This window comes from Rissa tridactyla, chromosome 15, assembly GCF_028500815.1.
Source record: "Rissa tridactyla isolate bRisTri1 chromosome 15, bRisTri1.patW.cur.20221130, whole genome shotgun sequence".
Lineage (NCBI taxonomy): Eukaryota > Metazoa > Chordata > Aves > Charadriiformes > Laridae > Rissa > Rissa tridactyla.
In genome coordinates this window covers 9,128,285-9,150,459 of record NC_071480.1, presented here as the reverse complement: position 1 = coordinate 9,150,459, position 22,175 = coordinate 9,128,285, and the positions used below count along the sequence as shown (strand labels likewise).

The 22,175-nt window shown below is 35.6% G+C and overlaps 1 protein-coding gene across 10 annotated transcripts in view; it reads left to right on the top strand.

Annotated features, from left to right (window-relative positions):
• The window catches only part of MBTD1 (mbt domain containing 1), a 38,683-nt gene that overhangs the window by 2,859 nt on the left and 13,649 nt on the right, over window positions 1-22,175 (top strand). For 6 of the 10 annotated variants that reach the window (XR_008469400.1, XM_054221625.1, XM_054221616.1 and 3 more), the window contains 12 exons: window positions 5,247-5,448; window positions 6,665-6,804; window positions 7,660-7,774; window positions 7,868-7,953; window positions 13,655-13,772; window positions 14,422-14,556; window positions 15,030-15,118; window positions 16,419-16,653; window positions 17,918-17,973; window positions 18,260-18,364; window positions 19,167-19,314; window positions 21,967-22,049. Coding sequence is in view for 9 of the 10 variants with exons in the window: in XM_054221625.1 (XP_054077600.1) it covers window positions 5,247-5,448; window positions 6,665-6,804; window positions 7,660-7,774; window positions 7,868-7,953; window positions 13,655-13,772; window positions 14,422-14,556; window positions 15,030-15,118; window positions 16,419-16,653; window positions 17,918-17,973; window positions 18,260-18,364; window positions 19,167-19,314; window positions 21,967-22,049 (1,512 nt within the window). In the remaining variant the exon portion in view is untranslated. The remainder of the gene's footprint in view (window positions 1-5,246; window positions 5,449-6,664; window positions 6,805-7,659; window positions 7,775-7,867; window positions 7,954-13,654; window positions 13,773-14,421; window positions 14,557-15,029; window positions 15,119-16,418; window positions 16,654-17,917; window positions 17,974-18,259; window positions 18,365-19,166; window positions 19,315-21,966; window positions 22,050-22,175) is intronic. The other 4 variants (XM_054221619.1, XM_054221618.1, XM_054221617.1 and 1 more) reach the window with 4 other exon arrangements.

Here is a 22,175-nt window from a genome sequence, read left to right as displayed (position 1 = left end):
TGCTAACAGCCAAAGCTAAAACTAAGCTTGTAGCATAAAATGTTAATGAACTTTTGAAAACAAAAGCTGTGCATCAAATTTAGTACCAACTTGGAAATATGCTATGGGAAATGCATGATCTGTTAAGGATATGTGATGAAAGTAAATGTGTCCTATCACAGACCCTTGGCTTGAAGGTTATGGTGACCTCATTGTTGACCTTGGCTTCAAATACCATCTGTCCATACTTCTGTCACGTTTCTGGGGGTTAGATCTGAATACAGAAAGTGATGCCTATCTCTATAGGTGCTAGTAGGCCTTTGTTAAGCTACAGCTCTTGTACTCAAAGCTCTGAATTGCTGCCTTTCTGAATTCAAGCACTAAATTGATTCAGTAGTAACAACAACCATTTTGAGTGGTTTGAAACCGTTCTGTGACTGTTGTGGATCATCCGCCTTTGGCCGGGATGCCCTTGAGGGCAAGGATGCGCTTGAGGGCAAGGGGTTTGGTTACTTAATAATGTTTTTTGTAGCAAATTTTCACCTTCAAAACACTTTCTCGTAAATTTTGCCAATACTTGAGCATAGTCTTCATCAAGACACTAAAGCAATTTCCTGAGTAAGTATTTGATGTCTAATTAAACATTAAATGGTTTTATTTTGTGTTTTGGTCATGCATTGTTCACCCTTTGTGACCAATTTTTTATGCAGAAAGAGTAGTTATTACACTCAAAGAGTGTATGCCCTAATGTGCTGACCAAAATCAACTGTATATGTAAAAGACTTCATATTAAGAGAGTGGGAGAAACTAGTTATTTTTTGTATTTGTTTAGAGTTGCCTTCATGCTTTTAGGGAAACCAGTTTCCTTAACTGTATTCTTTTATCGTACCATTTGCCTTGTGTAATGGTTAATTAAGAGTATTTCTTAAAAATACATTGTTGCCAAGTATTCACAGGGAGGAGAGGAAGAACAGGAAAATGGGAAGTTGGGCAGAATAAGAAAGCAGTTCTTAAGAGTTCCTTTCTCCACCCATCCCTTCAATAAAGAAAAGTATGCAAGAAAACCCCCAAGCAAATATTCATACAGGCTCATTTGCCATTCCCGCTTACCCTAGACTTTGTAGTGCTCTGTCTAAAAATCTTTCCTGTTGAGGAACCGGTAACCTCATTAGGAAAATAAGCCTTAGCCAGTATGCTTAAAAGTTTGACGTGTTCGTTTGTGCATTGCTTCTGCTTAATATACCAATAGATTCTCTATTGGTGGTGGAGTTACTTAAGCTACTGCTCTTTTGGTATTAACCAGCTAAAATGTTCTATGCTTTATAGTAAGCCAGACTCTTGCTCAAAGTGTGCTTTGTGGATAGGCAGGATGCTATTGCCTCATTTTTTAGAAGGCGAAGAACACTGATCTGGTTCAGTTTTGAGGAAATGACAACCTCCTCAGCATGATTTTTAATGCTAGATCCATCTTCTAGGAGTAGGAAACTTTCTTGTATGCCTATATTGTGAAACATGAATTGACCTTACTATGGTTGTAACTGTTAGATTAAGTTACTACTGCTATTAGTCTGTGGTAGCTTTTTGAAAGACTGTGTTCTCATAGACAGTGTATCAAAATTCAGTGGGAACACCTTGCAGGGTAATGAGCTGTTCTTTCTGATGTTTCCAATCATAGAGGTCCTGTAGCTACCATGGTTAGGTGCTTCTCTGTCAGCCAGACAAGATCTGGCTGCTCAGCTGATCAGGCATGCTGTTGCTCATCACTTGCAAGAACTCAGCAGGAATTGCAGGCTGCTGCTCTTACTGAAGCAGCTGTTTTATCTCAGTAATGTTTCTGTTTGAGGCATATATTGTCTGTTTTGTAAGGATGCCATTTTTGACCTTTGAGTTCAGAGTTGTACCCTAACTTTTTTCTGTATCACATGTTAGATGGGATTTGCAAAAGAATAGGAACTCTAACTTCTGCGGGAAGGGTTATCGGAGATTCCATGTGGTGTTGGCTTGTTTCTACAAATGCTGTCTTTCAACATGGGTTAAAAAGAACCTTAGTGGTGTTTATTATCAAAATAGAAGTGTTTTGATCTGCTCTAGCAAAATTCTGGCATAGCTATTTGCATGTCATCTTCCTAACTTCCACATGCTTCTGCACACAAAGTACTTTGGGGTTTTTTTGTTGCAAAATGGTACCTTTTCCAGGTCTCACAAAACATATTTTGAGTAATCTCCCCAGAATTATGATCTGGATAATATCTATACATTAAGATTAAGAATGCCCTACATAGATTAGCTGGCAAGTTTGCTCACTTCTGGCAAAAACTTGGATAAAAACTACAATATTATTTTAAAACAGTAAGCAAAGCTGCTGGTTTTAATCGCTTGTAGCTTGAACTGAGACAATTTGGCCAAATATAAAGTAAATGGAAAGGTGATATATTAGATTTGTTTTGACAGTGTAGTTACACTTGACAAACTTGATGATTGCTACTTAGGAACTTGCTGAAGAATGATTTACTTAGTAGAGGGCCCAACTTTCCGTGTATAAAGTGAAAATGTTTTCTTTCTCATCTGTGGATATTTTGTCAAAGAGGACTTGGCAGTAGTATTGAGGTTCTAAATGTATGTGATGCAAAAGAAGAACCCAAAAAAATGAGCCAAATGTGGTGTTGTGGCATCTGCAATTGTAATCTTGGAATGTGCTTCAACTTGCCTGGAGCAGCCTGTCTTCCCTTCTGGGCCACTGGTCCTTCGTCTTGTCTCCAAGCTCCCATTTCTGCTTTTGCCTTCCCTTGCAGTGCTGGCTGTAGAGTTTCTCTACTGGTAGCATCAGGAGTTGGAGGGACTGGGAGCAGGCTGCACTTCTTTCTGAGCTGCTACAGCGTTTCAAATCTCTACCAGCAAAATACTGGGCAAAGCAGAACTGCTGTGTGGGTCCAGAGTTCTCCAGTCGGGAATGGAAAAGGGATGTTCCAAAACTACCTTGCACTGCAGCCTCCACTAAAGGGCTGAAGTCCTCCTTTATGTGGGATGAGCCCTAATCTCTTAGTGAAATCACATGAGCTGATTTATGGAGGATGAGTGAATGAGGAGGGAGATCCTGCCAATGGGCTCTGAAACACCACTAGTATCTATCCATTATACTAGAAGGCATCATGGTGTTCTGGTATTACTGCTGTGAATGGTTAATATGGTATTGCACTTCATTTCTTAGCAGAGGCTGTGGTCAAGGAAAGTTAAATATTGTGAGACACTAAGGTGTTCATGAAATCTTGAGGAAGATGACTAGTCTTCGTGTTCTGATCTGTAAATTACTGGCACTATTTGCAGAACACTGTATCTATGGCAACATTGTGCTCAACTTCTGCCTTCATCTACACACATGTGCACACACAAACAAATAACTGATCTTGCCTCTTGTTGGCTGATAGCATTGGTAATAATGTACAGGTGTGACTTGTTACCAGTGCAGGTCGGGACTAGGTTTTGTTCTGCCATTGCTCAGTGTTTCCTCCAATGATTGTGACTGTTAGCCTAGCCACTTCAGGCAGATGTCAGGTCCTTCAAGGACTGTCAAGTTATGGCCTATCCTAAGCTTTGATTGGTTTTAATATAGCTTTGAATTGTTGGCTGAGGAATGTGTGCACAATTAACATAACACTCACTTTGTTGTTGTTGTTTTGTTTCAGAGCTGCTTTAAGTGTTTTAAATTTGTTTACCTTATTGTGTAACCTTTTGTGCTTAATGGTTTTGGGATTTGGGGTTTTTTTTTTGTTTGTTTTTAATTGGATGCTAGGATTGGGTCAGTGTGGAAATCAGTTTTCCCTTTTAACTATAAGGAAATCCTTCCATAATAGGATTTGGTTAGATTGCAAAGGAGAATAGAGAATATTATAAAAAAGGGATAATGTGGCAGAAAAAGGCTCAGATGATGTCCAACAATAAAGATGTTCAGGCATATACTCTCTAGAAAAGGGATTTGGGGAATTACTGTGATGAAATCTTAAAGCTATGAATCCAAATGCAATTTAAGAAGGGAAAGTCCAATCATATTATTATTTTTCTGTCTACAATGACTTTTAAATAAAATTAGCTCTTGGAAAAGGAAATAGAGGCAAAGGCTTTTTTAATAAATTGTTTTCTGTTTTCTTGGTTGTGCTTCCTTCTCCTAACTTGTGCTTCTGTTGTAGAATTTTTCTTTGTCTTGTCTTTATCTGTGATTTCTTCTCAAACTTAGTAGATACTGTTAAGGATAATGGAAATACTTTGATTTTTTTTTTATTTTTTTAGCTTAATGAGGGCAGCTCATGTAGCAGTAGCCTTGTTTTGGTAGAGCTGTGTAAGATACTAATAAAGTTAAAATTGTCACTGTATTGAAATGCATATATTGGATGTGCAACAGAAAAAAAAACCCACCAGTTAATCTGTTGTTTATAATTCTTCAATGTCTTTGCTGGAAACTGCTTAACTATTATGTCTGTTTTAAAACTGTATGGTTTTTATTTCACCTCAGATTTTTTTGTTACAGGAAAACTATTATATAACAAGTTTTTGTATATAACAGTGGCAAATTAGTCACCTTTCTATCTTTTTGCATTTATACAGACCCTATTGCCATAGTAACTGAGCTCTTCATAATTGTTAATGTATTAATCCTCAGAACATCCCTGTGAGGTAGAGAGGTATTCCTGATTCACACGTGAGAAACTGAATCATAGGGAAGCCGAGTGATTTATCGATAACCTCGCAAGCCAATGAGAGCAGAGAGAGACTCTCATTTCTGTTCCTAGGGAATAGTGCTGTCCTGGTTGAACTGTCTTTTCTCTGCCCAGCTTTCTCAAATGAATGAATTTTAGTGAAATTGGCTGCAGCTATCTGGAATGTGCTAATTTGCATATAAGATCTTTCTAGCTGTCATTATTCAGCACATCAGGATTAATGAGCTCTGAAGATACCAAGAAAAAAAATGTATGGACTGCTGCTGTGTATTCTCAGTGGACTGTGAGATAGATTTTTGTTCCTGTATATCACAATACCAAAAATTGGCTAGTTTTGACTACACTAATTTCATTGGCAATATGTGGCTCATATCTCTGTGCTGATAGAGTAGTTTGTTAGTACATCTACTTTTGAAGGCTGACTTTGACCTTTGAAACTTTTTAAGCTTGACTTTGAAATATTTGCATTCAGAATGCTCTGCTATTCTTTGGGATTTTTGTTTGTTGGTTTGTGGTGTTGTTGTTTGTTTTGTTTGTTTGTTTTTTAATTTTTAGACAGAACATACTTCAAGAGCAGAAAGGAAAAGACGTGATTCATTCGGGATGTTTGACGGTTATGATAGTTGTAGTGAGGACACGAGCAGTAGCTCCAGTTCAGAAGAGAGTGAAGAGGAGGTTGCTCCTTTGCCGTCCAGTCTCCCAATTATAAAGAACAATGGACAGGTCTATACTTATCCAGATGGCAAATCTGGTATGGGTAAGTATGTGGTGCATGAGTAGAAAGAGTTTGATATTTATGTTTTTCAGCCTGTGCTGTGAGTTGTGAGTGTGCAATCCCAAATATTGGTCCCAACTGGAAATGGACCATAACAGCTGAAGGGTTGGGGTAGTTTGTTTGGGGGAGGGGAATTGTTTGATTTTTGCTAAACTGAAATAAGACAGATTTTGAATCCTGCTGCCAGGGAAGAAATAGTATGAGAACATTCACCCTCCCATCAAATGTGTGTTGTGTATATATGCACATGCATGTGTATGTTCTCTCACACACACAGAATGCTTCGGGTTGGAAGGGAGCTTAAAAATCATCTAGTTCTCATGTATGTTTTTATTCTTTGAGCTTTGATGAAAATGTCTGTGTGTTCTCTCTACACTTTGGCATATATTCTCTCTACCCTTTGTTATGTATATGATATATTTAAATATATTTCTTCCTATACTAGAAAAACTTCATTACTGCTGCTGTTTAAAATCTGTCAGCGTATACCTGTTCACTGCCCACTAGCTGTGAGATAGAGTATACTGCGGGGGGGGAAAACAAAAACAAAACAAAACAAAAACCAAAAAAAGGGAAGATTGCTTTTATCATCAGGCAAACGATATTTTAGCCAAAATCATGAGTGATTAGTAGAGCACTCTCTGGTAGAATCTTGGTATTGTCCCATTGGCATAAGTTGGTCCCAAAGTCTTACTCATCATGGAACAACTCTGTTGGTGATGCTGTCTACCTCCGTAGTATATGATTCCAGCTAGAAGAGAATATTCGTGGGCTAGGGTACTTTTTGGTATACTAATTTATGATTCAAAAAAGAGATCTGGTTTTATTTCAGGTTGGAAGTATTAAATATTTAGAGGAAATCAAGATTGGCAGGCCCAGATTCAAAGCAGACATTTCCTCGAGAGCCATGAAAACACAAAAATGGGCTTTAGCTGATTTAACTGGGTCATTCACTTCTACTTGTGGTAAAATTAACAGGGAGCAGAAAGGAGACACCCTTTCACCAATGAACTTGAGGTTCTTGGTGTTTCACTGATATTTGTGGTGGTGATCTTATTTTAAGTTATTTTTCTCTACGGGGTCAAACCCAGAGGAACTGTTTGGTGGTGCCACCTACAGGACCTTCCTTATGTTGCTCTTGTTCTGAATTTTTACTGAGGTAAATCTTAACATTTGGCTTTTTCTCTCCTCTGATTAGCTACGTGCGAGATGTGTGGAATGGTTGGTGTCCGTGACGCTTTTTACTCTAAAACAAAACGCTTCTGCAGTGTGTCATGCTCTAGAAGCTATTCATCGAACTCCAAGAAGGCCAGCATTCTGGCCAGACTTCAGGTAGCGGTACAGACACCATTTTCTTTATATACTTATTATAGTCTGTGTTTGTAAAACTTGCATGATGTTTTAAGATAAGTCAAGTTTCTTAAGACATTGAAATTTTCACATGAGTAACTTTGTAAGCCAAAACTCAGAACTGTATCAGTCATGAACAAATTACTTTGCTCAGCAGAGCAAATTCCAGACAATGCTGACACTTTATTTCATTTCTGCTACAGTGGCCCTTCTGCAAGAAAAAGATCAGTAAAAATCTTCATTCTACATATGTAGTGACTTGAAATTACATGCATCTCATACCCTAGATATTTTCTGGCTTTAGAGAGCATAAAGGTTTATTTAGCCTAAATTTCAGGAAATTCAGGTTTATTTAGCATTGTTTTTGAGGGTTTTCTTAACTATATAGATTTGCAAAATGTTTTTTTTGTCTGCTCACTTAAAATATTAGTGAAATAATCCTGAAGGTATATTTGTAACACTGAAATAATATTTTATGAAATACTGTTATATCCTATCTCAAATTCATTGCAACAAATACCAAGAAATTGCATGGGTATAAATTAAATTAAAAGTGCTTCATTTTGACCTGCTTTTAAAAGCTATCTTTTTTTCAGGTAAACAACAATGAATCTATAATGCTGTTCAAGTTGGAATACTAGTACAAAAGCCATCTTTTGGACATTCTTTGCTACTGGTTTTTAAATTTATTTAATATTACGTGTAGTTTTGTGATACTTAGTCAACTTCCATTCTGTGTTGTTCTAATTTTAGTTAAATGTACCAGAGATACGCTACAGATCTATGGAAATTTCCTGGTAGGAGTTTGGAAAGACTTTATTTACTTAGCTTTTTTTGTTTTAGGGTAAACCTCCGACAAAGAAGGCTAAAGTTCTACAAAAACAACCTTTAGTGGCTAAATTAGCAGCATATGCTCAGTACCAAGCAACTTTACAAAACCAGGCAAAGACTAAAGCAGGTAATGGCGTATAAACAGAGCTCGAACAAATTCTTGGTAATACAAGATTTGTGGCTCATTAGCAGCTTCCTAAATAAAATAACTTTCTCTTAGCAGCTGTCCCTGTGGAAGGTTTCAGCTGGGGTAACTACATCAATAGCAATAGCTTTACAGCAGCTCCTGTTACCTGTTTTAAACACGTAAGTATTTTTCAATATGTGCTATCCTTTTGTGTGTGCGTGTGAGAGAGAGGGAGAGTCCGTTTTAATTCTTGAATTCATTTTTGCAAAACATTAATATCCAAATATGTTTCATGGCGTTGGGCTATGAAACTTATATTGTAAACTGTGTTAGTATGGCTACTTTTTAGATAGGTATGTTTGTTTTTATCTGTCCTTTAAAACCATTCTGAACACTATCAGTTACTCATTGTACATGCTCCCATAAAGAGAAAAGGAAAAGGACGATGCTTAAAACCACTTGTGGAGTTATTTTTCTTATATTCAAGGTACAAAATCATCAAATGCACTAAAGAATATCAAACCAACCAGGTCATGCAATATTAGAAAAAGTTGCAGAAGGCATTTTAGATCGAGTCAGGCTTGCTCCATTATGTTGAACTGGTCTTTTGGTTATATATTTGGATTTGGAATTTTTTTTCTTGGTTTTTAGTCAGTTCCTCCCTGTCCGTGATGCTGCCAGGTAGTGTAAGAAAATGAAGACTTTTTATAAATCTGAAATGAAGACTTTTTATAAATCTGAAATGAAGACTTTTTATAAATCTGAAATGAAGACTTTTTATAAATCTGAAATGAAGACTTTTTATAAATCTGAAATGAAGACTTTTTATAAATCTGAAATGGAAGAGGTTGATTTTCTTTGTATTAGAGTTACAAAAATTCCAAACAAAAGTCCTCAGTCATTACAGAATATAATTAGGGGATGAGGAAAATCTAGCAATGTCTGTCTTTAATGTGTTTGTTAAATTCTGATTATTAGATCTTGTTTAAAATAGTCAGTACTTTCTGTCTCTTAAAAAACTTTCTGACTGTTTTTTGAGCATACTTTTTTTTATTTGGGAAGTTGAAGTGTTCCATCTTCTTGCAAAAGCTTTATTTTGCTCAAAATTATCTGATTAAAAGTGCAATCAAAACAAACATTTGGATTTGTGGAAGTTGTTCACGGGGAGAAGAGACACATTTTCTGTCCAGTTCTGGGATTCATGCTGAGCCCTGTCAACTCATAAATCAGTAGGAGTTGAGGACTGTTGGCAGTTGGCACTTTCTGAATAGCAGCCTTTATGTTCAGAGGCCTCAACTATTGCCCAGAACAGAGCCTTGCGTTAGTATAGCTTCATGAATTTGTATCAAATTCCACGTGCTTAAGTAAGCATGTTTGTACTTTGCTTTCACTGTTACATACATGCTATAATAAGTAATTTCATAGGTACATATTAAAAGGTATTGTTTGATAACATGGGCTGTGCTATTATAACAACAAATGCTTCATGATGTACGACATCATTAATTGGGATACAGATACAATAGTTCAATTGTAAATTATGCTGTAACATTCCATATTAAAAGGAGTTATATCTTCATTTCTTACAGCTTCATTCATTAAGTTGAATGGTACACCAATAAGGTGAACAGATACAATACTCATGCTCATATTTAACCTTGAAAATTTTCACAGGCTACATGGCAACAGTGCTACTAAGCCTGAATGCTGCTTCTTTTCCATCCCTGTTTTCCTTTTTTATGCAAGTAGAATGCAACTCCTGCAATCTCCTTTAGAGATTTCTACTTTGGTGGACATTAGTGTTACAAGGGTGTGATTTGCATTTAGTTTTATTCTAATTATTTCTTTCAAAAATACATTATTTAAACCAGTCAGAATCTGAAAACGCAGTAGTAATCTTGTTAGATCCTTCTCTCTCTCCCACTCTCCATTGATAATTAAAAGAAGCAATGCTCTTTTTGTCTGTCTGGAAAGATTATTGCTATGTTTTCTGTGTACTATATTGCTTTGATTCATAAAAGTTTCTATTAGTTGATGTTTGTTTACCATCCCTTTATGGATTCCATGCATGTGTTGTGTATGTCCATGAGACTGAATATATAAAGCTTATTCCGTTCAAAACAAAAGTTTTGAATTGGCAGTAAAATCATGACATATCTACTCTTAAAATATGATAAATATTGATAAAATATGCGTCTGGTTATATTGGGTGTATCTCTATGGATATTTGATATTATAAGATGTGGGATTTGGCTTATTGATTATTGTTTTAATAACCAGACATGCTTCAGTCAGGTCTGATGTAATTTTCCCACATCAGGTTTTTTTTTTTGCCTGGGAAATTATTTCCTTTTCAGTTAAAAACAGTTATATTTTAGAATTAAAGCGTTTAAATCTCAAAGTTTTCTCTATCTCTTTCTCTGTATAAGCAGAATTAATTTCAAAGTCTTTTGATGCACTTAATGTGCCTTTTGTACTTCCCTGTTACCTTCATTCCAGACTGCAGTGTTGAGTAACACTCGTGAAATTCACTAGCAATAGTGCAACTGTGGCCACTTTATAGTTCTGAAGTAGGGAAGCTGCTTTGGCTTATGTCATATAGGAAGCCTGTGAGCCAGAATTACAGTTTGTGCGCCTTGCACGTTTTTTTGTTTGTATTGCATTGATCAGACATGCAGCAGTAGCTGATGCAAGGAGAAAGACTCTTAATTTAATGTTTTTAATATTGTGTTATAGCTTAGTAACTTACAATGTGCTCATTGCTAACCTGCATTCCAATTTCATTGTCATCTAAACAGTTTTCACTTATTTCCATATTTGCTTTTATTAGCTCAAACCATTCCTAGAAATGAAAGCAAATATAGTGCTTTGAGTCATTTGTCAGTACTAATTAGTATACAACTTAATGCACAATTAAGAGACACTTTTCTTTTCCACTCTGTTGCTAGTGAGATGCGCATTTTTTGAAGTTAAGATTTTTTCAGTATTTCTTCCAGTTGAATTTTATTCTGAGCTGAAATATTTTCTTGGTTTCTTTTGTTATTAAAATAAATGAATATTTTGCTCTAAGGGAGTGTTTCCAGGATTTTACACTAGGTGGCAGGGCTTTGCTTTGAACTTTCTATTTTAAACCATTTGTCTTCTCTGGCATTATCCTTTGTGGGGGTACTGTTCACACACAAGGTTTGAGCATAGTACCCTTACCCTTCAGGAACTGGTAGCATCACTTTGCCATTAAAATCCTGATTCAAGTTTCAAGCCTGAAATCATGGCAGTGTCAATGCCATCCCTAACCTTTAGGAGCCAATTGCTTAACTCCTGAGCTCTTTGTTCAGCCAGGCCTGTGGGGATACTTAGCCTTTAGCTCTTGTCGAACAGGACCTTCCTGATTGCCACTTACCTTGCAGAGAAGGCAGCTGCTGCTCACAGATAAACCCTCCCAGGTCATCTCCTGGAGCAGGAAGGGATGAACCAAATCTTCCTTGTTTGGGAGTGACACGAAGTGGATTTCTTCGTCATGAGTCTGAAAGGTAAATTTGTTCTTACCTGTAAATTATGGTTCTGCTAGTTCGCACTATGCCAATCCAGACTTCATAGCTACCCTTCCAGACAGCAGATGAATAAGACTTCATGCTTATATGGTGCTTTTTGAGTTTTTCAAAGCACTGTGCAAACATTGATTGATTAATCAGATGAAGTCAGGGAAGATATGAAGGAAGACGGCTGTTATAGCCCTGGTTTATGCAGTCTTCCTCCCTTAAGAATATTCGTAATGAGTGAAAAAGGAAAAGATGGTGCAGTATACCAGGTATACTGTAAACCATCACTTCAGGGACAGTAATGTTATCTGTCGTTTCAGTAGTGATGCTACGCAGGGATGGCTTCCTTCTAAAGGAAGGAATATGGATTGGTGTAGGAGAACTAGCAGAACCAATATTTTCACAGACAAGGACAAATTTAACTTTCTGCTATTTCCCTCTATACCAATCCATGCTCTAGAAATAAGAATTTGTCACGTTTCCATTACTGGTTGATGTAAGGAGTGTTTCGATATACTTTTCTCTGAATCAACTGAATAGGTGAGCCAGCAGCAAAATATATTTCAATTAAGTGCAGCTGGATTATGAAATTATTCAGCACTACTATTTTTGATTGTTTGGCTTCATCTATATCTCTATACAAGACAACAAGATTTACTAAAATATGCAGTTTGAAAAAACTATTTCCCCAATTCAATTCAGAAAGCTACACGTGTCAATTTAGAGATGATAGTGAATATGTAGTAGGACTTGATTAAGAAGCAGTATCTGCATATTTCATGTGTGAAAATAAGCCATCATCTTTCAAGTTGTTTTTTTTCTCTCTGTCTGCCAGATGGCAGAAAAGAGCTCTGCGGTCTAGACTGGTGTAGATGGGACATAGCAGAACATGAAGAAAGCAGGCTTCAAGAATAAGAAACTGGCGTAATTGTAATAACTTTTTTCCTTTAATAGTTAAAACTAGTTTTAAGTTTTGCATGCCTAGCCTCAAATATTTCTACTACTGAAGGGTATCCCTTTTTTAAGATAAGTTTGGCTTTTAGTGCTGCTAGTTGGCTATTGCTGATTGCCAGCAAAATTCCAGTACTGTGATTTCCAAACATTCAGGATTAATCCAAATTTCTTCACTTGTGGCTCTCAGCTAAAATTTTGTGAAGTTGGAGGCTATTCCCACTGAGCGATTAAGTTCTCTGTGTTTGCAAAGAGCTTTGTAAATGAGACACAGCCTTAGAATGCTGTCCACACACTACGTACAGAACCAGAGGATCCCTTCAGTTGTCCCTGTGATATCTGGATATTCTCTGAACTGATAATTTATTTTTCTCAGAACACCTTAGAATTGATATGACTGTTGTTTTAAAATACCCTGAATCTGAATCTTTCCCTTCTTGGCGGTCTCAAGTTTAACGTAGACTGAGTCATTTTCTAGTTTGTTACCAATATAACTTCAGTTGAGTAACTTTTAAGGTTTTAGATTCTTGAGCACTGTGCGTTTCTGATATCTCTACAATTCCCGCTTTGACTATCTTTTCATGATGTTCTGTTCAACAAAGTGTTCTTCTTGAAATAGCAAACTAAATGTAACTTTTATCTCCAATATCCACAAATCCTTAGTAGTTCATCAAGCTTGTATTTCTTCTTGTTACTAACACATTAGCCTAAGCCTTCAGGACAGTCTGTGAGGAATCTAGCTCTGCATTTCCTTTTGGCATTCGTTAAAAAGGTGCCACTCAGCCTTCTGTTCTTTTTGCTTACTTGATGGAATGGTCACTTGCAAGTAGTATGAAAGCCTCTTCTTCTGAGAGGATGTGGACCAGTGGGTGATAAGCCCCACCATAATAAATAATCACAATAGATCCAAGAAATAACTTCTACCCACTTTCAGGAATATTTTTGATTTACAAAGTGTAAAGATTATGATGTATGTGGTACAGGTATGAATTTGAAGTACCATAATTTTCTTGCAAGTAGAATTGCAGAGGAATTACACCATTCTCGCTAAAATCAGTGTCTTGCACCTAGTTGAAACATAATAGAATAAAGCTGACCTGTAAGTATATGCAATTTGTGCTGTGCTTTATGGACTTTCAAACTTGGAATCCTGTAGTTTTTGCAGGAAATTCACAGTGATAATTGTATACAATTACAATACTACACATAATGTTGAAAATTGAAACCAAACTGGGTTTTCGTAGAGTGTTTTCTAAAAATATTCTTATATCTTATCATGTATATTGATTGTTTTGTCTTTTAAAGTCACTTGTAAAACACTGATATAACAAAAACTAATTATTTTCATGTGGTGAACTGGTGACTTTTTCCCCCCTACCTTAAATGATAGGCACCTATGGGGACATGCTGGGGGGATATCTCAGAAGGAGTGCGAGTGGAGGTTCCAAACACCGACTGCAGCCTACCTACCAAAGTCTTCTGGATAGCTGGAATTGTAAAATTAGCAGGTGAATACATTTTAGTTGAAATGATGAAAATAATCAAAATAACTGTGTGAAGAGAGATGATAATTCAGTCAGTGATCACCTGGTTAGTAGAATGTTGACACTGGTTAGGTTGTCAGACCTGTGTCAATAGGTTATATGTTTTAGCACTGTCACTATGTTATACTGTTTTACAGTGGCTTCAGTGATGCATGAGAATGCTTGGGGTTTTATTTTATGTTGCCTCAGAGTACAGTAAGAGCAGTGCAGAATGAGGAGACAGGAAATGGTATAATATCTAGCAAGTAAGCCTCCTTATACGAATCACTTTTCTTGGTTAAAAGCTAAAAATTCAAGGTCACATAGCTAAGATATGGAAAAGCAGATATTGTGGGTAGTTAATTTTGTCCTCCTACATATAACTTCTAAAGGTTTATAGTTCAGGAATTTTAATTAGCATTTTGCTTACATGATAGCATGTGCAAATTTATCAAAGTAATCCATTCTGTGTATTAACAACATGCAGAAATGTGCAGTAAGAATAATGTTGTATAAAAAGTTACAGTCTAGCGAATCAAATGTAATATTTAATATCATTAGTAAAGAAATACTAATACATATTTCATAATCTTGTTTAATTTTTGTCCTTTTTTAATGGATTGCTTTCTTTCAGGCTACAATGCTCTGCTAAGATACGAAGGCTTTGAAAATGATTCAAGTCTTGACTTCTGGTGCAACGTTTGTGGGTCTGACATCCACCCAGTTGGTTGGTGTGCAACCAGTGGGAAGCCCCTAGTCCCTCCTCGAAGTATGTAAAGACTTTTATATCAATCAGTAAGGCTACTATTTATTAAACTAAATTTGCTTATAGTCCAGATATCAAAGTATTTTTTTTACCATAGAAGTCTTTCAACAGTTATGAATAAAGGATTTTAACTTCTGGAAAAATAAGGAACTTGACTGATGCTGAAAGTGTTTCTTGGAGTAGCCCATCTGATGCGACTTAGTTTTTAAGATTGAGGTGGAAGCAGTTAGCTAATCAGTGATGTGAACATGCACTGATTTTACTTATATTTTGTTATAAAATTCTTCACCCTGACATACCCATAAACTTAATCTTGGGTAGCATTCATTCTCTAAAGAGGTTTTTGTCATTACTGTCATCCAGACCTTTTAACAGTCATCTGGGACTTCTTCTTTACATATTCCAGACTCTAATATTGTCTCTAACGGACACAATTAAAAATCAGTGGCTTATTTTTTCCCCTTCATTTGCAACAGCCATCCAACACAAATACACAAACTGGAAAGCTTTTCTAGTGAAACGACTTACTGGTGCCAAAACACTTCCTCCTGACTTTTCTCAGAAGGTAAGGCTGATGCAATATCAATGATGTACTATAAGCGAAATTGCAGCACAATGTGAAGAACTGAAGTATTTTACAATGGCACATTAGCTCCTTTTATAGTGAAGATGATACAATAGTTTCTTCTCTTAGATACAGTTTTCCTTGAAATCTCTATCCTCCGCTTATGTCCACACTTGTCAGTATTTTTGGAAAACTGTTTCCTCTAGCGGAAAGTAATTTCCTTTAAAAACTAGTTAGTCTATTTTATTTTTAAAATACCCCAATTTAAAGAAAAAAAAAAAGTGTTAATAAGCTACCCTGTGATATGTAAGAAAAATTAAAACTGATTTTTTTCTAATTCACGAATGATTTTTGTCATGCACTATTTCAAGAAACTGAACAAAATGTGGCATATATAGCAAATATCTAGATGCAATAAAGTACATACTTTTTAAATGTTAATATTTTCATCTGCTCTGGACTACATTTTTTGATATCTTTAAGTCATGTCTTTAAGTGTGGCAGCTGCCTGCATAGTGTGCTCTAAGTTTACTTAACAATATTGTGAAAGGGTACATAGTTTTTAGTAGGAATATGAGACTTACTGTTGCCTTAAACTGCATCTAATATTAAAAAAAACCCAAACAAACAAAAGACCTTTCTGCAGTTGTTCATTTCTATTTAAAAATTGGCTCAGTTGGAAACCAAATTAAATTGGCAAGATCTCAACACTTTGGGGAATTCATAATGGAAATGGCAAGTGACAGATACTGATTTTTAAGCACAATGTATTGTCACAAGGCAGATTAACATTACTCTATTCCCTTCCTTTCGTTTTGGTATATTATGAAGAAATATGTTTGAGTGGAGAGCTTTAAAAGGCATGGAAAACAAACCTTCAATATAATTAAAGTGCTGTATTTTGAGTGGGTGACAAAGGGAGGGGAAAAAAATAATCTTGGGGTTGGTTTTTTTTGTTAAAATTGTTTCTCAAGGTAATTTTATCCATTGTTAACAACTGAACAAACTTTCATTAAGTCAATGGAAAATTCCTGTAACCTATGTGAGAATTGCATTAGGGGCTGTACTTGAGATAATTAAAGTATTGTAGGATCCATTCTACTTATTTTTCTGAAACACTTCATTTTTCCCATGTACAATGAAATATAAGACAAATAATTTGTCATTTTTGCAGGTTAATTAACAAGTAATTGAATTAAATAAAAAGTACATTGATACTGCGCTTTAATAGCAGAAGACAGATGACTAAGGGAAAATGGAGTCTATTCTTACAGAATGTTTTTTTTGCTGTTACTTTAAGGTGTCTGAGAGTATGCAGTATCCATTCAAAACTTCCATGAGAGTAGAAGTTGTTGACAAAACGCACCTTTGTCGAACAAGGGTAGCAGTTGTAGAAAGTGTCATTGGGGGACGGTTAAGATTGGTGTATGAAGAAAGTGAAGACAAAACTGATGACTTCTGGTGCCATATGTACAGTCCGCTCATTCATCATATTGGTTGGTCTCGAAGTATAGGACACAGATTCAAAAGATCTGGTAAGCTGCTTGTGTGTTAGAGGTGTCTTTGTGGGCCAGTGTTGGCTTGGAGAAGTCTGACATAAGCAATACTGTCGCTTTATAAAATTAATAAAACTAGCTTGAATAATGATCTTTAAAAATTTATACCGTGCAGCCCAGGGGTTTTACCAATTATATCGCATTTGGGAGTTTCAGCTAAAAGTATAATTAGTGTACTTTGCAGCATTGGAAAAGCCAGAATAAATTTGAGGTTTATTTGTAGTATGTTGATATATAGAAAGATAAAATGATCAACAGGAAATCCTTGAATTGCAATATTCAAGTATGGTAAACCTCATTTTTCATGCTGATACCTGGAATTACACGGTGATGCTCCACAAACTCCTAGTTTCTTCACAATTTGTCTCTTTTGTACGATACAACATGGACAAATATCCTATTGGATACTGAATTTTTTTGCTTTCAACTTTAAGGCCTATTTAATATTTTTATATTGCCAGATTTATATGTTTTAGAGGGCATTGGGAGATGGGCAGGGAAGATGAAGTGACAGTCAAATAGATGGTACACAGTTAAGGCCACTGTTATCTAAAATACAAAAATACTTGTAATTTCAAATATTTATGGCTTGTAAACAACAAAGTCAGTTTTTTAATATTTATCTGTTCCACTGAGCTTGTGTCCCTTGTCAGAAACAGAATTTCTGTAAAACATTCTACAAGCCATCCCTTCAGGAAAACCTTCAGTTTTCCTGGTACTTACTTTCACTGAAAGCATTTATAAATAAAAGTAGCAGGAGAAACCAAGAGCAGTGCTACTTCCCAGACAATGTCTCTAAGAGTTCCAGGGATTCCTCTTGGAAAGTAGTATTCAAGTGTTGGCTAAAACCAGATACATATATGTATTTAAAGTGATTATGTATAATTATATTAAAAATATGTAAATATAATTTTCTATCATAATGTAGTGCAAAGTAGTTTACTTGCCAATTTTTTGCAAAAGCTTCCATGCATATTTGTGTCGATTTTGTGATATAATCAAATAGCCTTGCAAATATTGGACATTGGGTTTTTTCCATAAATTGTGTTATAGAGGTATTTCAGGTAGAGGACAATAAGGAAAATAGATGCATTATGTCCTCCAGACTTTGGTGGTAGACTTATTATAAACTATGTGCCTCCCACACCCGTGATTGCATTGTATTAGTTAACATATTCAGAAAAACATGCTGTCTGCTCTATTAACAAAACTTCTGAATAATATGTATTATTATTCCTTGTAGATATTACGAAAAAACAGGATGGACATTTTGATGCACCCTCACATCTATTTATGAAGGTGAGTTCACTAGCAAGAACTAGCAAGAGCGCTGTTTTTTCAAATTTGATTGAGAACCTTTGGTTCCTGGTGTGTGTAAATCAGACCTGAAACTCTCCTTAAGCCCTGGAATATGCCCAGCACAAGCATTACTCTTTTTTTATTCAAACACTTGCCTCATTTGGCCTCCTTGACATAAACTGAGATGACAGAACAGGTATTTCAATCTATTACTTTGGTGTGGGGTTATAATTTGTTCCAGGCTTATTACATTCTTAGCTTCTGGTGCTGTTATGTGATTCTTTAGGTAAAAGAGGTTGATGCAGCTGGAGAATGGTTTAAAGAAGGAATGAAATTGGAAGCTATAGACCCCTTAAACCTTTCGGCAATATGTGTGGCAACTATTAGAAAGGTAAGAAAACAAATGTGGTTTTTGGGAAGGTAGATAGGAATCCTTTTTTCACTCAGCTTTATTCAGGTTTGAAACAAAAAGCTCAAAGCCAAAATAAATGCAGTTCATTCACACAGTGAATGATTATGGAATACGCCCATTAATAGTTCATATACAACTGCTATGAAAAACAGTATACTTGTGTAATTATTTTTTTTATTTTGACTTTAATCTCTGGAAATTCAGCCTTACCTCTAATTAGAGTGTAATATTTTAGTGAGATTAATTTGCAGGACAACCTTCTGCTAATTACACCAAATGTTTTGCAACTGTTTAAAAAGAAACCTCATCTTGCTTACTTGCAGAAGTCTATGAAGACATTTTAAGGATGTACTTTTTTTCCTAGCTTGAATTCTTAGCAGAATTGCATAACTGTACCAATGAGGAGTGTGGTTATGATTTCAAGTCTTTTTGTTATTAATGGTGTGCAGAATATCCTTGCAAGCTAAAGAGTAGAGTGAATTATAAAACTTTAGAAGTAGAACTGATATTCACAAGAAAAATGAACTGGAGGTCAGAAAAAGGAAGTGTTCATCTCATGACTTTGCAGTTAACAAAAGTACATTTGACAATAGTACACATGGTCTTGGAGGACAGGTATAGTTTGGGGTTTTTTTGTTTCAATGTGATTGAATATCCTTCTAAGTGTACTTCCATTATTATTGAGTTACTTTTCACTCTTTTGAAACATGGCATGCTTTCTTTCTAGCCTTATCACACAGTTAAAGGTATTTAATGTAAAATTTTGTTTTTCTTTACAAAGGTTTTAGCAGATGGCTATCTTATGATTGGGATTGATGGCTCAGAAGCAGCAGATGGGTCTGATTGGTTTTGTTACCATGCCACTTCCCCTTCTATTTTCCCTGTTGGTTTCTGTGAAATTAACATGATTGAACTAACTCCACCCAGAGGTACATATAGTGTTCTGACCACCTTTTATTTTAAATATTTTTCAGTGATATTGTATGTGCCATATGCTTTGTTTCTTAACTCAGTCTACAAAATTCATGTCACATTTTAGGACTTTCTCAAGTCTGAAACAAATACAACAGCATAACTTGAAAGTAATCTAAAACAGCGATAAGAAACTTTTAATTTAGAAAAAGTCAAATTGAACATCTGATTGATTCTCTGGCTAAAATAATTTGCTTTTGCTGTCAGAAATTGAGGATAGCCACTAGTTGAATAGTATATCCATTAAGTGAATGGGAAGTATGCTAGTCATTAAAAGGACTGTTCAGAATATGTCATTGCTTGGGTAGTCCTGGTCACAAAAAGGATTAACAAACATTGTAAAGAATCTCAGACTCAGGCTAATTTGCAATGATACCGGTCAATTTTTTGAAGAATATGTACAAACTTGAGGTTTGAGGAAGTAGCCATTAAAGCTGTATGCTGTGTAGTCCCTTCTGTGAGGAAAAAGCTGTCTGTCCACTAGCATGTATGCCTACAGAAGACTGTATTGCCTTTATTTTCCATTTTATTTTCTTGGTCTAGCAATTTATAAAGAGGATTGTAACTAGCTGTGTAACAGGAGATAATGGTGTTTTTTATGGATTTTTTTTCTCCGTTCTTATTCTTGCAGGCTTCTACTTGTATTTATTAAATTATTTTTCTAGGTAATAACTACAAAGACAGTGTAATGCAACATGAAGAAAATAATTTCATATCATTTTCATTGTTGTACACTAATGAATCTGTCATCTTTACGTACGTGGAAAGCGCAGTTGGACAGATTTACTATTATTTTTCAGTCAACTCATTTAGTTAATTTGCTGCATTAGTGCTGAATTTGCTGCTGAATTAGTGAATTTAGTGAATATGAATTTAGAAATTCATAGGCATAATCACCCCTCAGAAATATGTGGTGCAAGAGCCTCTTGCAATAGGAAAAGTTTTTGTGGAAGAAAAAGCATGCATATCAATAAATATCAATCAATTTAGAATTAAATACCTTAAATTGATGATACAGAATAGGAAACAACCTCCATTCTATGATGAAATTTTTCCTCTTTATTCTTTAAACATTACTTACACAATAGTATGTGAATTTTGTTAACGGATTTATGATACTTCTGTGTTTCTTGTATTGTGGCAACCTTATTCTTTATCTACGTTTAAATTTTTCCTTTTATTGCAGTTTTCCGTAACAGTCCTGTGTCATCCACTGAGAGGAGATTATAAATCACTCATGCAATAGTCTCATTTGAAAGAGGAATTAACAGGAGTAAAATACAGACCATAATGCACATTAACATATTTAATAGGATCAAAGTGATCAAAGCTTCTTAGCTCTTATGAGGTGTTTTTGCTTTCCAAATTTTGTGCTTGAAAATAGACAGTTTCTTAATTCCGACTACTCTAACAAGGACCACACGAACATGTCTCTAGTGTGTGTGTGGTGAGAAGTTAATTAAAGGGCTTGCATATAAATGTATTGGTCTGGACAGAGGAACTGTGCATTAAGAAAAGCATTAATATGCAGAACTGATCCATTATTACCCTTATTAATTGTTAGCTACACTTGTTCTTGCGGGTATTGCATACCTAATGTGAACACTCTTTTTCAAAATTACATTTATTAATGTGGAGAACTTAAATAAGCTGCTCTGAAATATTGGACTTTATAAGCTTATTCCTTCCAAACATCTTCATCTCTTGCTGAAATCAGTAGAAGATGAAGATGCTTAGACATTTTCAAGAATGGGCTTGCGTTTGGGGCAGTGAATGGTAGCTCCCCGATGAGTCTGGCCCTGCAGTACGGAGCTATGACTCAGTGGGAGCTCTCTGTCCTGCCTTAGAGGAGACCCAGCGTTTTCCCATAGCTCCCCATGCCATGCCCACTACGCTGCAATCTTCTCAGAAAGTCCAGCACTGCATACTGCCACAAAGAAGTCTTCCAAGCTGCTGTTGCTCCAGCTAGAATTTGAGAATTGTTGGTTTAAGCAGTTGTAAAAGTTGCCCAAAGTAAAAAAAAAAAAGAAGTCCTTTGTGTTTTATGCTTATTCTGTAGGTGAACAAAAGCTAAATATATTTGAGAGATTAATTTCTTCCCTTTATAATAGCTTTTGAAATTAAAAAGAAAAAATACTGTAATTTTCCATATTATTGCTATTTTTAGCCTTATTTATATATCCATGCTTGTTCTTACCACTCTATTCATAACAATTCAAGTGTTTCAATAGTGGAGCTCTTTCCCCACAGGAAAGACACTGGATGTGCTTAATTACGTGATCTGTTCTGGGTCATTTGTGTGGGGCGTTGTAGAGATCAAGAATCTACGTGGACAGAAAGCTTCAAGTATGAATGATTAATCTTAACATTAAATGACACTTTCTATATTATCCAGAGGTTCATTCATCTTGTTTGTTGCAAATGGGCAATGTCCAGATAACTGTCTTGTCCCTTAGACCAAAGCTCAGAGAGTGGAAGTTTCTGATGTTAATGTTTTGCTTCTTTGTGGTCTTTTTAGCCATAACACAGTGCCAATATACTATTTTTGTTGTTGTTCTTATGCATGATGTTTGCAGTTGATGTATGAAAACGTTGTTTAAAATTCACAGGTTATGCAAAACTCCCTTTTAAATGGTTTGACTACCTCAGGGAAACTGACTCAATAGCAGCACCTGTAAAGCTCTTCAATAAGGTAATAAACATTATATGTGTATATTTAAACTGTAATTAGTATTTTCTTTAAATTTCTGTCTGTATAGTCCATGGGATTGACACATTTCATTAAATACAACTTTGAAAAACTAAGATGGAGACTTTT